The sequence below is a fragment of the Capra hircus genome, chromosome 22, assembly GCF_001704415.2.
Source record: "Capra hircus breed San Clemente chromosome 22, ASM170441v1, whole genome shotgun sequence".
Lineage (NCBI taxonomy): Eukaryota > Metazoa > Chordata > Mammalia > Artiodactyla > Bovidae > Capra > Capra hircus.
In genome coordinates this window covers 39,118,258-39,132,784 of record NC_030829.1, presented here as the reverse complement: position 1 = coordinate 39,132,784, position 14,527 = coordinate 39,118,258, and the positions used below count along the sequence as shown (strand labels likewise).

The window sequence follows — 14,527 nt, the reverse complement described above, 5'->3', positions numbered from 1 at the left end:
AGTCATGCCCACTTACTGTCCTGCCCTTCACGGGGCAAGTGTGTCCACTCCTGTCCTAAGTCCTCCCCATGATCTGCAAGTGCTTCCTCCCAGCCTGTCCCAGAACATCCACCGTCTCAGGGAGGAGGAGAGCAGAAGGGCAATTCCTGCCCCACCTGCTCTTCCCTTAGGCTTAGCTGGGGGTCCTTAGCCTGCAGGCCCCTGACCTTCTGCTTCCTTGTATAACCTTTGACAAGCATGCATCTTTGGAGGCCCCTTCAGTTACGGCTCAGATCGTAAAAAATCTATCTGCAATACAGGAAACCAGGGTTCAATCCAGGGGTCAGGGAGATCCCCTGTAGAAGGGAATGGCAACCCACTCCAGTATTCTTGCCTAGAAAACTTGACAGAGGAGCCTGGAGGGCTGTAGTCCATGGGATCACAAAGAGTTGGACACGAGTGAGCACCTAACATTTTTTTCAGTTACTGAATTCTCCCCATGGCAGGTGGTCCCATTAGAGTGAGGCTAGACCTGCCTGTTTTGTGAACTTAAAGCAATATTTTCTAGCCCTTTAAGACAGTGGAATTCTATACTGTCATCAAAACAGTCATACCAAATTCTTTTTAAAATATATTTATATATTTATTTATTTGCCTATGCTGGTCTTAGTTACAGCATTCAAATTCTTAGTTGTGGCATGTGGGATCTAGTTCCCTGAGCAGGTATCAAACCCAGGCCTCCTGATTGGGAGTGTAGATTTTAGCCACTGGGTCACCAGGGAAGTCCCCCATGTTCTTCTTGATAAGACAATATTTCTATGACTTAAAACAACAAGAAACTCACTCATAGAGCCACAATGCATTATATCCCATTTATGTCAAATTGTATGTATGTGTTTTTGCAAATGTACGAAGATGTTGGATCCTCAGAAAGTTAACAGTTATCTCTGGATACTGAGATTATGGGTGATATTTTTAAAACTTTCTTCTTTCTTTTTTGGATGACTTTGGTTGCTTTTTAAAAACATTAGCATGAATCATCTTAATCAGTAAAGAAAAAGCCAGCTATTTTAATTTCAAAGAACAAATAAGAAGAATGGTTGCATCCGCCTGTGGGTGATAGAATTATTTATGTGGTTGTGATGTAACTGGTAGAGACACATGCATTCCCATACGGCTCATCCCTAACTGGATCTTCAGAATAAAGGAGATAAGTAAGAACATGGGAGAAAGTGAGGAAAGATCTAGAAGTCAGAAAATCTGACATGGTCGTCATTGGAGGGGACTCAGTCTTCCCAATATATAAATTTCTTGGTTCGTTATTGGTATTTGGATAGATCGGAAAGTAGATCTTTTCCTGGTTCGCCCCTGCCCGTCCCCCAACCTTGACACTCTCTAGAGAAACTAAGCCACTTAGGGTATTTTTTTAAATGATGTGTTGGCGCCACCTAGTGTCAGCACCCTGTCATCTCACCCCCTTGTCTCCGGAGGAGCCGACCATCACATTGTTTGATGTCTCTGCTCTGGTGGCATTTGTGCAGCAGGCAGCGAAATGCCTCCCGGGGTTCTTCAGGGCATTGGGGATGCCTCATTAATTTATCCCTTCCTTCCTGTCTCAGTTGCACAAAACGAATCTGTCCGACTGAAGCGGGGTTTGGCAGTTGAAGAGCAAAAAAGGATGCCTCCTTGTCAAAACCAATCTCCACTTTTCTCTAGCAGCTGGCTCCTTAAAGCCCGTCCCTGCTTTTCTGGCAGGAAAGCCATCTTCCCCAAGGCCGCCTTGGGCTTGGGGCTCTCGTGTGACAAATAGAGGACTCTGGCTCTTGTGGGCTGCTTGGCTTGTAGTTGGCCTCCCGGGAGAAACCAACACCAAGCTCCAGTCCTCCAGGGCTGCCTCCCTCCTGCTTGCCACTGCGCAGCGTTGTCCTCCCTCGCTCCCTCGCCCCCATGACCCTCCTTGTCCAGCACGTCATCGCCTTTGCCTATTTGCTCTAGAACCCGATCCTGTCCTCCTTTTCTCTCCCAGCTCGACAAGCACCCCCACTGTCTGCAGCACCTCCTCCCAGGCCTCTCTTCTCCTCCCTTAGCTCAGCTGAAGCTCCAGGGACCTTTGTGAAGTGCCCACCTGCCTGTGTGGTTCTGTGGTTCAGATGTTTGCCGTGGCTTCTGAGTGCTGTAGGGTAAAGGCTGGAATTTCCCTCTGGGCATGTGAGGCCTCCTGCCTTGTTTCCTGCACCCCGAGCCAGCAGCCTGTCTTTGATTCCCCCAGGTCTTCTGCCTCCTGAGGTCCTTTGGCCCACCCTCCCCTCCTCCCCTGACTCCCACACAGTGAGTGTCTACTCAGTCCTCAGTTGGATGTGTCTTCTTCAAATGGGGCCTTCCCTGGACTGTGTAGCATGAGTCACATCTCCTGAGAAAGTGCTTGGAAAATGCAGCACAGCCCTTCTCCCCTTACCCACCCCATCCCAGGGTAACAGTAACTCCATACATGTCATTCTTTGGTGAATCGCTGTGTCCCCCCTTTAGACCAGCAGTTCTCAGCCAGGGATGGTTCGCCACCCTGGGGACGTTTGGCAATATTTGGGGACATTTGTGCTTGTTTTAACTTGGCAGGAGGGATACTGGCATCAAGTGGGTAGGGGCCAGGATGCTGCTAAACATCATACAGGGCACATGGCAGCCCCCAGAAGCAGAGAATCGTCTGGCCCAAGAAGCCAGTGGATTACTCAACTATAAAAAGGAAGGCATTTGAGTCAGTTCTAATGAGGTAGATGAGCCTAGGGCCTATAATACAGAAGGAAGTAGGTCAGAAAGAGGAAGACAAATATTATATATTGACGAATACATGTGGAATCTAGAAAGATACTATGTCGATCCTATGTGCAGGACAGCAAGGAGACGCAGATGTGAAAAACAGATTCTTGGACTTGGGGGGAAGAAGGTGGGATGATTTGAGAGAATAGCAGTGAAACTTGTGCTGCCCTGGTGGCTCAGACAGTAAAGAATCTGACTGGCATGCCGGAGACCTGAGTTTGATCTCTGGGTTAAGAAGATCCCCTGGGGGAGGGCATGGCAACCCACTCCAGTATTCTTGCCTAGAGAATCCCCATGGACAGAAGAGCCTGGCGGGCTGCAGTCCATGGGGTCGCAGAGTCAGACACAAGTGAGCAACCAAGCACAGCACAGCGCATTCATGTTACCATATGTAAAATAAATAGCCAGGGCGAGTTTGATGCATGACGCAGGGCTCCGAAAGCCAGCGCTCTGTGACAGCCTGGAGGAGCGGGCTGGGGAGGGAGGGGGAGAGGGGCTCAGGATGGAGGGGACACATATATGCCTAAGGCCTGTTCATAGTGATGTATGGCAAAAGCCATCCCAATATTATAAAGTAGTTTTCTTCCAATTAAAATAAATAATAAACTCAAAAATGTCTTTTGAGAAAAAGAAAAACCCTGCCTCAGAGTGGAAGCCCCACGGAGGCAGGAACCATGGCCACTGGGAAGGAGGTCGTCTGGAGAGCCAAAATGCCATTTAAAGGCTGACTCAGCACTCTCGGCCCTTAAATGGGCTTGTCTGTAGACAGGTACAGACCTACCGCATCCCTTCAGAACTACCAGCCAGAAGGAATAAGTGGGAGGATTAGCCTGACTTTTCCTTGTGCTCTACCTACATGAGAATAGTTCTACAGAGTCCCCCTGCTCCTAAGAGAGTCATCCTGACCTTTTGTGCATTTGCTTTAAAAATGATTTGAAGTCCTATTTTTAATTGTATTTGTTTACACTCTGGTCTATTTACAGTAAAATTTGATCTACTATTTTTAGTTGAGACATTCCACAAGTCAAACAGCCTTGGTTTCTAACAAAAATTTTGTTGTGGACGCAAAGGCCAGATGACTAGGCAAGATTAAAAGAGGTTAACGCATCATAACAGCTGAGTCTAAGCTGTGATGTGGGGGGAAAGGGTTGTAGACAACCTTTTGGAGACAAGCGGGGAAATTGGAATGTGCACGCTATGTCAGATAATATCAAGTTAGTGTTTATTTTCTAAGGTACGAGAGTAGTCAGCATGGGCTGCTATATCACACACCATAGCCTGGGTGTCAAAACAGCAGAAGTTTATTTCTCACAGTTCTGGGGGCTGGGGGTCTGACATCAAGGTGCGGGACTCACTCTCTGGTGAGGACTTGCTTCCTGATGCACAGGCGGCCATCTTCTCGCTGTGTTGTCATGTGGGGAAGGGGTGAGGGAGCTCCCTGGGGTCTTATCAGGACCTACATCCCACTCTCAGAGGCTCCCCCCTCACGATCTACTTGTCTCCCCACGCTCGACCTCCTATTACCATCTCGTTGGACATTAGGTTTCAGCACATGAATTTAGGGGCACACAGGTACTCGGATCCTCATCATTACAGGATGTCCTCATTCTTGGGAGATACAGACCCAAGTATTAAGGAGTGAAGTTCAGAATGTATATAATTTGTTTGCAGGGATAAAGCAGGAAAGTGTTGTGTTGTGTGTATGTTGTGTGTCTGTGTGTGGTGTGTGTCTGTGTGTGGTGTGTGTGTTGTGTGTATGCTGTGTGTCTGTGTGGTGTGTGTGTGGTGTGTGTGTGTGGTATGTGTCTGTGTGTGGTGTGTCTGTGTGTGCTGTGTCTGTGTGGTGTGTGTGTGGTGTGTGTCTTGTGTGGTGTCTGTGTGTGGGGTGTGTCTGTGTGGTGTGTGTGTGGTGTCTGTGTGGTGTGTGTCTGTGTGTGATGTGTGTCTGTATGTAGAGTATGTGTTGTGTGTCTGTGGTGTGTGTGTGTGTGGTGTGTGTGTCTGTGTGTGGTGCCTGTGTTGTGTGTCTGTGTTGTGTGTCTGTGTGTGGTGTGTGTGTGGTGTGTCTCTGTGATGTGTGTCTCTATGGTGTGTGTCTGTGTGTGGTGTGTGTCTGTGTGTGTGGTATGTGTCTGTGTGTGTGGTATGTGTTTGTGTGTGGTGTGTCTGTGGTGTCTGTGTGTGGTGTGTCTGTATGGTGTGTGTCTTGTGTGGTGTCTGTGTGGGGTGTGTCTATGTGTGTTGTGTGTGTCTTGTGTGTCTGTGTGTGGGGTGTGTTGTGTGTCTGTGTGTGGTGTGTGTGTCTGTCTGGTGCGTGTATGTTGTGTGTGTGTTGTGTGTCTGGTGTGTGTCTCTGTGGTGTGTCTCTGGTGTGTGTCTGTGTGTGGTGTGTCTCTGTTTTGTGTGTCTGTGTGGTGTGTGTGTGTTGTGTGTCTGTGAGGGGTGTGTGGTGTGTCTCTGGTGTGTCTGTTGTGTGTCTGTGTTGTGTGTCTGTGTGTGGGGTGTGTGTGTTGTGTCTGTGTGTGGGGTTTGTTGTGTGTCTGTGTGTGGGGTTTGTTGTGTGTCTGTGGTGTGTGTGTGTCTGTCTGGTGCGTGTGTTGTGTGTCTGTGTTGTGTGTGTGTGTGGCTTGTGTTGTGTGTCTGTGTGGGGTGTGTGGTGTGTCTCTGTGTTGTGTGTCTGTGTTGTGTGTCTGTGTGTGGTGTGTGTGTGTTGTGTGTCTGGGGTGTGTGTGTTGTGTGTCTGTGTGTGGGGTGTGTGGGGTGTGTGTGTCTGGTGCGTGTGTGTTGTGTGTCTGTGTGTGGTGTGTGTGTGGCTTGTGTTGTGTGTCTGTGTGTGTGGTGTGTCTCTGTGGTGTGTGTCTCTGTGTGGTGTGTCTCTGTGGTGTGTGTCTCTGTGGTGTGTGTGTCTGTGTTGTGTGTCTGTGTTGTGTGTGTGTGGGGTGTGTGTTGTGTCTGCGTGTGGGGTGTGTGTGTTGTCTGTGTGTGGGGTGTGTTGTGTGTCTGTGTGTGGTGTGTGTGTCGTGCGTGTGTTGTGTGTCTGTGTTGTGTGTCTGTGTGGTGTGTGTGTGTTGTGTGTCTTTGTGTGGGGTGTGTGTGCTGTGTGTCTGTGTGTGGGGTGTGTGATGTGTGTGTCTGGTGCGTGTGTGTTGTGTGTCTGTGTGTGGTGTGTGTGTGTGGCTTGTGTTTTGTGTCTGTGTGTGGTGTGTGTGGTGTGTCTCTGTGGTGTGTGTCTCTGTGTGATGTGTCTGTGTTGTTGTCTGTGTGGGGTGTGTGTGTTGTGTGTCTGTGTGGGGTGTGTGTGTTGTGTGTCTGTGTGTGGGGTGTGTGTTGTGTGTCTGTGTGTGGGGTGTGGGGGGGTGTGTGTGTCTGGTGCGTGTGTGTTGTGTGTCTGTGTTGTGTGTGTGTGTGGCTTGTGTTGTGTGTCTGTGTGGTGTGTGTGGTGTGTCTCTGTGGTGTGTGTCTCTGTTGTGTGTCTCTGTGTTGTGTGTCTGTTGTGTGTCTGTATGTGGTGTGTGTGTGTTGTGTGTCTTTGTGTGGTGTGTGTGTGTGTGTACAGAAGGAGGAGGAGAGAGGGAAAACAGGGAAATGTTAGCAGGGAAAATGTTGGCGGGGGAGGCTCTAAGTGGCAGGAGCGTGGGCACTCTCCGTCCTCCCGCGCCGGCGTTTCGCGGCTGTGGCCTTCAGGAGCGCGGGGCATGGGGCCCGGGGTGCCGCCGGGCGCTGAGCTCGGCCGTGTGTGTCCAGTCTGCAGCTCCCCGCCCGTCCACATGAAAGTGCAGCCGCTGAACCAGACCGCGCTGCAGGTGTCCTGGAGTCAGCCGGAGACCATCTACCACCCGCCCATCATGAACTACATGGTGTCCTACAGCTGGACCAAGAACGAGGACGAGAAGGAGAAGACGTTCACCAAGGACAGCGACAAGGACTTGGTAAGACTGCCTTGTTCTGAGTCGGGGCATCCAGGGCCATGAGAGGGGCCCCCGTGCATCTCCGGGGGTGCTTCCTCTGCGACATTCCAGCCCCAGGCCGCCTTCCTGGTGAAGCAGGTACTGCCGTGGACAGCGCTGCAGCGCCTGCTTGGGCTCCATCCCACCCTTAAACTTGCCGGCCGCACTGCCAGGAAGAGTTAATCTGTTTGTAGTTAAGCCCTTCAAAACTGACTGCTCTTTCTTTCATTATTTAAAAAGAGACGTCAGAAAGTCTCCACGAAGCCCTCATCATGTGATAGCGTTAGTGTAAATGCTAAGTGTGTTACACGGTTAACCGTACAGCGGGGCCGCCACGGTGTGAGCACTGTCAGTGCTCGCTGTTACCATTACTGCAGTTATTCCCCCTCTGCCTTCCTCCTCCCCACCTCTCCTCCCCTCACCCCCACCAGGCAACCCTCTGCAGTCCCCACCGCTCCCTTCTGTCACATTTCATCTGCCTCACGCCTTCTACCTGTGAGACCTCAGCGACCACACCATTTTTAACCACAGTTCTCAGGCTCTCAGACCCTGTAATACCTGACTTCACTTTTGAGCACGTGCCCAATTCCGTGTTTCATCTTAGATGTGCATAAATATTTAGTGGCCAGCCCCCTACAAGGCCCTTGAGAACAGATGTTTGCAGAAGCCAAGTCTTCTTCCCCTAGAAAAGCAATCACTCCAACAAGCGCTGGTCTTTACATCTTTGCCCGGAAACTCAAAGCGACACATTTGGGTTTGAAAGCCTGGCGTTTATTGTTAATCAAAAGAAGTCTTTGGGATAATGAAGCCCATCATTGTATATGTACATGAAAAATGTAATAGCACCAAGTGGGATTCTTAATGACTGTTACTGCTTTTTTTCTTCCCAATACAGAGTCCCCAGGGCCCGTTCAATCACTTACAGAGTAATACTTTCCGTATTGCTTCAGATGACGATTCTTTTACTTCATTTCCATTTATATTTTCAATTTCCCCACTAGACGTTGTTATCTGGGTCACATTAGGGAATGATGAGCTTCAAGAAATCAGAGAGGAATCTGTTGAAAGGCACCCAAGGTTGTGATGTGTTTTAACCTTTTCTCTTGTCAGGACCCAAAGTCCGGGAGGGAGGTTTCTCTTTCTGAGCTGAAGGGGCTTGCATTAATCAGCAGAAACTAGCTAGGCGCTTATTCGGTTTCTTATACTAAGTGGGAGATAATTAAACATGCAAAGATGAATAGATACCAGCTCAGAGTGAATTCTAATACATCCCTGCTTAGAGGAAGCGAAGATTTTTGCTCTGCACAGAAGACGAGGTCACAGGTTTAGAGACTGAGGCATAAATGAGTTTCAGAGAAAGAGAGAGATGTAGAGAAAAACATGCTTTGACAGCAAGTTTTTTATAAGGATTTCTAGGGGTGGTTCTTTTCTTTGGGGACACACAAAATTAATTTTCTTAATTCCTCAAGAAGTTGAGAGTGCTGACTTAGTGGCAGCAAAGCTTTTCTCCAATTTAGGATTCTTGTGGCCCAGAAACATTCCCCAAGCATTTTCCTGGCTTTTGCCAGCATCCCCCTGACACACACACCCTCACTGCCAACCTGGGGAACAGGTGTTGTTGCCTGCCTTTTCCAAAAGATAGGCTGAAAGTGAAATAACAGGACCCTAACCTCCCGCTCTACCCAGGAATACATTTGCTAGGCAGCAGGCAGCAGGCATGGCCACAGTAACTTGTTAATGCCTCTGCAGAGGTTTTCAATAGCTACCTTGGGGGAAACCCACTCAGTGGTTAAGCTCCCAGAGCTGCTTTCTGGACCTGGCCCAGAATTCAGTGACGAGACATTTCATCATCAGGGAGTCTTTAAAAATCAGTTGCTTTTGCTACTTGTTTCTTTGGGTAAGCAAGCCCTGCCAACTTTTTAGGCATTTTCCATTTTCTGATTTTTAAAAGTCTCTTGGAGTAAAGCTTTGCGGGATGGGGATCTGGATTTGGCTCCTGACCTGGGACCAGGGATTGGGAAATTTTTCTCTTGAAAGAGTCAAAGAGTTAAGATATTAGGTTTTAAGGCATCTGTGGGCAACTACTCAACTCTGCCACTGAAAGGTGAAAGCTGCCACGGCAACAGGGAAATGAATGGGTGTGGCCATGTGCCAATAAAACTTTATTTACAAAAAACAAACAGTAGGCCAGACTGGGGCTGTGGGCTGTCACTTGCCAACCCCTGTGTTAGACCAGGGGCGTGGTTTCTATTGTGTGGTGAGGACTACCAATCAAGGCTTGCTTGACCTGTGTTGTATGACAATCACAAGAACCCTGCGAGGGAAATCTTGCTCTCTCCACTTAACAGCTGGAGGGAGCAGAGGCCAAAAGACATTGAGCAGCTGACTTAGAATCACAGAGCTGGTGAGTGGCATGACACAGGTAGATCTCTTGTCCTCTGACTTCCGGTCAGGTATTCTTCCAGCTTCATGCCTTGTGTTATCCAAGGTCAAGGTACAACAGTGCCTTTAAACTGCAAAGAAACAGTAACACAGAGACTTTCTTGTGGCTTCTCTAAACTCTGCATGGCCCCGGAAATTCAGTACACTTGATGATTCTAGATGGTAAATCATTATCGTTTACAAGATAGAGCAGTTTTGATAGAAGTCCCAGCCTCATGGGTATAAACAGGGCTGAAGGCACACTCCAAGACGGAGTCCAGCATCTGTGTCGAGGCTGGTGTCCCTTCTCTTACTCTACATATTTTTGTGTTGAGAACATATTCCCAGGTGAGGTTGCTTCTGAATGCTTGTTCCTTTCAGAGTGAGCCTTTGGTCAGTGAGGAAGCACCGTGTTTGCTGGGCTTTGCATGGTACCCAGAAACCTACATGTGATGCTTAACAGTCTTTTACATTCGGCTTTAGTCCTGTCCTTTCCTCACCCTGCAGAAAGCCACCATCAGCCACGTCTCACCCGACAGCCTTTACCTGTTCCGGGTCCAGGCCGTGTGTCGCAACGACATGAGGAGTGACTTCAGCCAGACCATGCTCTTCCAAGGTGAGGAGCTGGCCTTCTCGTCTGCCCTGAGCCCTTCTCCTTTGGGCTTTGTCTTTTTTCCTGTTCCGGTACTTAACACATGAGACTACAAACCTGGCCTCTAAACATCAGTGTGGGTTTTTGCAGTCACACCTGAAAAGCCTAGGCCGTTTTGGCCTGTCTTTTAGGTAGGAGGTTTCACAGGCAAGAGGAGGGGAAGAAGGGTGAAGTGATTATTTTTTAAAATTAACGTTATTTTCCAAACATGGAGATCCGAGTATGTGTCTGCTACTATATCAGATCATAGAATCGTCTCCTAGCCACGGGGAGGAGTGCTGTCTTTGGATTTCCAGCATGACCCAGTTAGCTGATTTAGGGTCTAGTGGAATGTTTCAGCTCAGCTTTGGGGCATGGCAAGAGGAGAATTCACTTTGGTGAAGAATTTAAAGGAGCTCTTAAAAACTTTGTCATCAAGATGTCATTAAAGATGTCATCTTTAAATGGAATATTTTTTAAACCAAAATCAGTGTAAAATACCCATGAACAGCAACAAAAAATCAAAACTTTGTGTGAAGACAGGATATTCTCTGTCCTACTTGCCCCACGATCATCTCAGTCCTGGTTCCAGTAAAACTTGATTGACAAAAATTGGCAGCTGGCCTGTGCACTGTAGTTGGCAGACCTAGTTTTGTGAAGCGCACTAAGACCAGTGTGGAGGGAGCGACCAGGGCATCAGGCTTTGCTCTGCCTGTCTGATGTCCTCCCTGGGAAGGTTCTTTACTTCCTGAATCCTCGGTTTCAGAGATGCAAACCAGGCCAATGCTTCTTAACATTTTAAGTTATGTATCTGGGTTGAAGACTTTGGACATTTTCCCTAGAAAATGCCAGAAGTTTGTATATCACAACTTCCAGGGTCTCAGAAACCTGTAAACCATAGATCCAGCTTCACTGTCTGGAATCCTGTGAAGAATGCACATTCACGGGCCCTCCCAGACTAATCATCTCAGAACCTCAGAGGATGAAGCCCAGGAATCTGAATTTGAACCAGATGGCTCAGGTACCAGGCATGCAACGAGAGATGGAGAAGTTGCTGACTCAGAGCCAGGGCCTGACATGAGGGCCCCACGTTGAATCTTGGCTGCCACGTGATCTTTCTGTGACTCTGAAAATGTTGACTAATGTATCTAAGCTGCAATTTCACAGTCTGAAGGTGGTAATTAGGAGAGTACTGCCTTCGTGGGGGTCTTGTCAAGTGACAGGGTGATTCATGTTACGTAATTAGCACAGAGCCTAGAACCAATGCTCAATATCCCCTTAGTGTGAGGCTTAGTATGAAAGATAGTATGTGATGAACCCAGAGTAGGAACCCCTGCAGCTGAGATTCCTTCCAAGGATCCCTTCTAGCTTTGCAGGTTTGCCTCTAGTATTGAAAGAGCCTTTGCTGACATTTACCTCAGCTCATCCTTCCGTTTAAACTACTTGAAATTAACATGGCTGTATTTTTTTCACGAGTAAGTCGCTCTCACCGTGTGTCCACCTGAATGCACAGGCCCATCTGCTTGTGTTGAGGAGAGTCCACAGGCCAAGGCCAGGTCTGTCTGGGCCAGCCCATGGGAGACAGAAGGGGAAGCCAGGCGCACGCTTGCTGAGGCCAGAGCCCGGCAACTTGGGCACATAAATCATGATTAGGCTGCCCATGCGCTCTAACTAGGAACCTGGAATCTGCAAAACCGCCTTTCCTGATTAATAGGCCCCTGAGCTCACTGGCTTCTGCACAGACTTTGAAAAATGAAATGTTTGTAATATAATGCAGTTCCCAAAAGCCTCGTCAGCTGTAAATTCTGAGCACGGAATAGTTAAAATGTCTGATCACGGTGACTCCTTAAAGATGGCAGTGCCTCCTCTGCCTGAAGACTTCCCTTGCTCAGGGGTGGACATGCATTCACTCATTCTCTGTATCAGTGTTTGTCCCTGCATGTTGACCAAGGGACATACAGTGGCCTTGGGATCTTCCCTGCATCTTCCAGTGGGCAGTGGAAAAATCAACTCTGCAGGTCATCTAGCACCTTTTCTGGTGAACCAGCTAGGAGCTTGTGAGCAGTAGAGGCCAAAGTTCAAGACAGATCAACTTAAGAGTTCAGTGTTAAAAGGGAAAGAAATGAACTTAGGGAATTTCATGGGCACTTTGTTAAGAATAATTAGGTTTCCCCTTGATAAAGTTTGCCTCTGACTTGGCAGCATGAGAAAGACATGTGGAATATTTTCATTATTATAATAAATAACGTGGGTTTCCCTGGTGGCTCAGTGGTAAAGAATCCGCCTGCAGTGCAGGAGATGCCGGACACGCAGGTTTCATCCCTGGTTTGGGAAGATTCCCTGAAAGAGGAAATGGCAACCTACTCCAGTGTTCTTGCCTGGAACATCCCATGGACACAGGAGCCTGGCGGGCTGTGGTCCAAGGGCTCACAAAGTCGGACACAACTGAAGCGACAAAGCACAGCACAGCACGTAGTAAATAACATGATATTTATGTCCTGTATAACATCATAAATAAGTTATGCTTACCTTACTGTAGTAAGTATGATGATAATAATGGTGATCATTGTGTGTGGAGCAGCGCCTAGTTACAGAGCATTTGGCCCTAAGTCATCTCATCTGATCTCGTGGCAGCTTATAATGCAGGCTTTATTTTCTAGAGGGAGAAACGATGTTCTGAGCAGTTGAGTAACTTGCCCCACACCAAAAAAAGTCATTTGATTACAAAGCAGAGTCCAGTTTCTTATTCCAAAGCCCAGTCATTTATACACAACGACAAACCGCCCCTAAAGCATAAATATTATCCTGTATCCTGGGTCTTCAACAAACAGCTCAAAAGATTGATTGCCAAGTATTCAAAAGTTTTTTTGCAGGTCTCAACAGTCATGCAAAATAAGGGCTTGTAAGCCTTCTCTTTGAGCCACAGACCCATCAGGCAGCCTGGCCAACCCATCAGATCCTCTCTCAGAATGGTTTAAAATAAATAATTAAAATACATAGGAAAGGAAACCAATTACACTTAGATACAGTTGTCAAAATATTTTAAACATGCAAATCGGCAATGTAGTCATTGCTGCACTTCTTTTATGAAAGTATTCAGTGACAAGTGGTGGGTCTGTTAGTGATGGTGATTTCTGAGTAGCAATGAACATAAATGATACTTCAAAATAGCCCCAGGAACTATAAGGCAGCAGGAAAATATCCCATTTCAATCACAGACAGAGACACAGGATGGTCCTGCTAAATAGAGCTGAGATTCCAAGCTTCCGCTCCTCTTGCAAGAAGAAGCTACATCTCCCTGACAGCTCAGTGGAGACATGTCTCTCTTTCTCCCCCCATCCCTGAATTCTACCAGGCCGATGGATTGGTGATCTGAAAGGCCCTAGAGAAGCTTCCTAGTCATCACAACTAGCACTGACCCCAGTGCGAATTGTTCAGGATCAGTGAAAACAGCCACAGTGATGGAGTGGCCACTGAGTTTGTTGGCCTTAAATTAAGGCCTTTGTAAAGGGCAGGAAAAGCAGATCTCTTAGGAAGCCTTCTTCCTGTGTTAACAAAGGGAGGTGTGTATACCTGTCTGAGGCAGCACAGTATTGATCCCGAAGCAGCTCACTGATCGTGGGAGGTTATATTTAGTGCCAGGCAAGGACTGTTTGCTTCCTGGGCTGCCTCATCTGACCTGGTTGTATTGACGTGTAGATCAGTCTATTCCTCACAGTTGTCTCTTTACACGTTTCACTTTCCAGCTGAGCAAAGTGAATATATCGTTAAGTTGGGGGTTGCAAATGTAGACGTCCTGTGGCCCAGCAGGGAACCACACAGAAATGAGGCGGGACCATCATGGAAAACTGGAGAGGTGCCCTTTGAAAGGGGGTGTTGGACACTTAGCCCCTGCCAAATGTGCCCTGCAGGAAGGCGAACTTAGTTTTGCCAAAAATTGCGATTTTTTTCAGGATGAGCAGGAAATTGGGATTTTCAGATTAAAGCTGCTGTTTAAAATGTTGACAATGAATTCATTGTTTAGTTTTGTTTTGTTTTTCAAAAAGCTTGCAGGGCAAATAAAAAATAGTTCCAGTACTTGCCCCACTTCTAATTTAGGTAAAAACTCCAGCAGATACAATGTTATTTATTTGGGAATTTAGTGACTTTTTTGCACCTTTTTCAATGCCATGTATGTATGGGAAGCAAATGTTTATTTTATATAGGACTGTTGTTTTTGAGATCAGCACAAAAAGTGAGTCTGACAAATAGATTACAGTTCTTACATTTTTTAAGGAAGAGATTAAAAAGTACTAGTTTAAGGTAAACTGTAATAAGTTTAGGATGCATATTATAGTCCCTGAAAGGATAATATAAGACATTATCACCAAAAAAAAAAGACAATAGAGAGAGTAACAATGAAATAATATGAAGTTCAAAAATAGAATGTTGACAAAGGTCAGAGCGGTCGTGAGAACACCTCTATGGAGGCATGTACAAACCTGCTGGGGTGCTGGAGGATGTCTGTATTTTAATATGAGGGCGAGTTATACAGCAGTGAAGATTAATTTGACTCTACACTGAAGATTTGTGCATTTTGCTGTTATGTAAGTTTTATCTTAACTAAGAAAATGATGACAATTTTGTAAAGTTTTAAACTAAGAGCTTAAGACAAGTCGGAAACTATGACCCACAGATATGGCCAGATACGACCATCTGCGTGTTTTTTGATGACTCACAAACTGAGAAGGGTTTC

General features: G+C 47.1%; 1 protein-coding gene across 4 annotated transcripts in view; it reads left to right on the top strand.

Annotated features, from left to right (window-relative positions):
* Positions 1-14,527, top strand: part of PTPRG (protein tyrosine phosphatase, receptor type G) — a 772,648-nt gene that overhangs the window by 650,749 nt on the left and 107,372 nt on the right. For all 4 annotated transcript variants that reach the window (XM_018066932.1, XM_018066935.1, XM_018066931.1 and 1 more), the window contains exons 9-10: positions 6,538-6,722; positions 9,669-9,777. In XM_018066932.1, the coding sequence (XP_017922421.1) occupies positions 6,538-6,722; positions 9,669-9,777 (294 nt within the window). The remainder of the gene's footprint in view (positions 1-6,537; positions 6,723-9,668; positions 9,778-14,527) is intronic.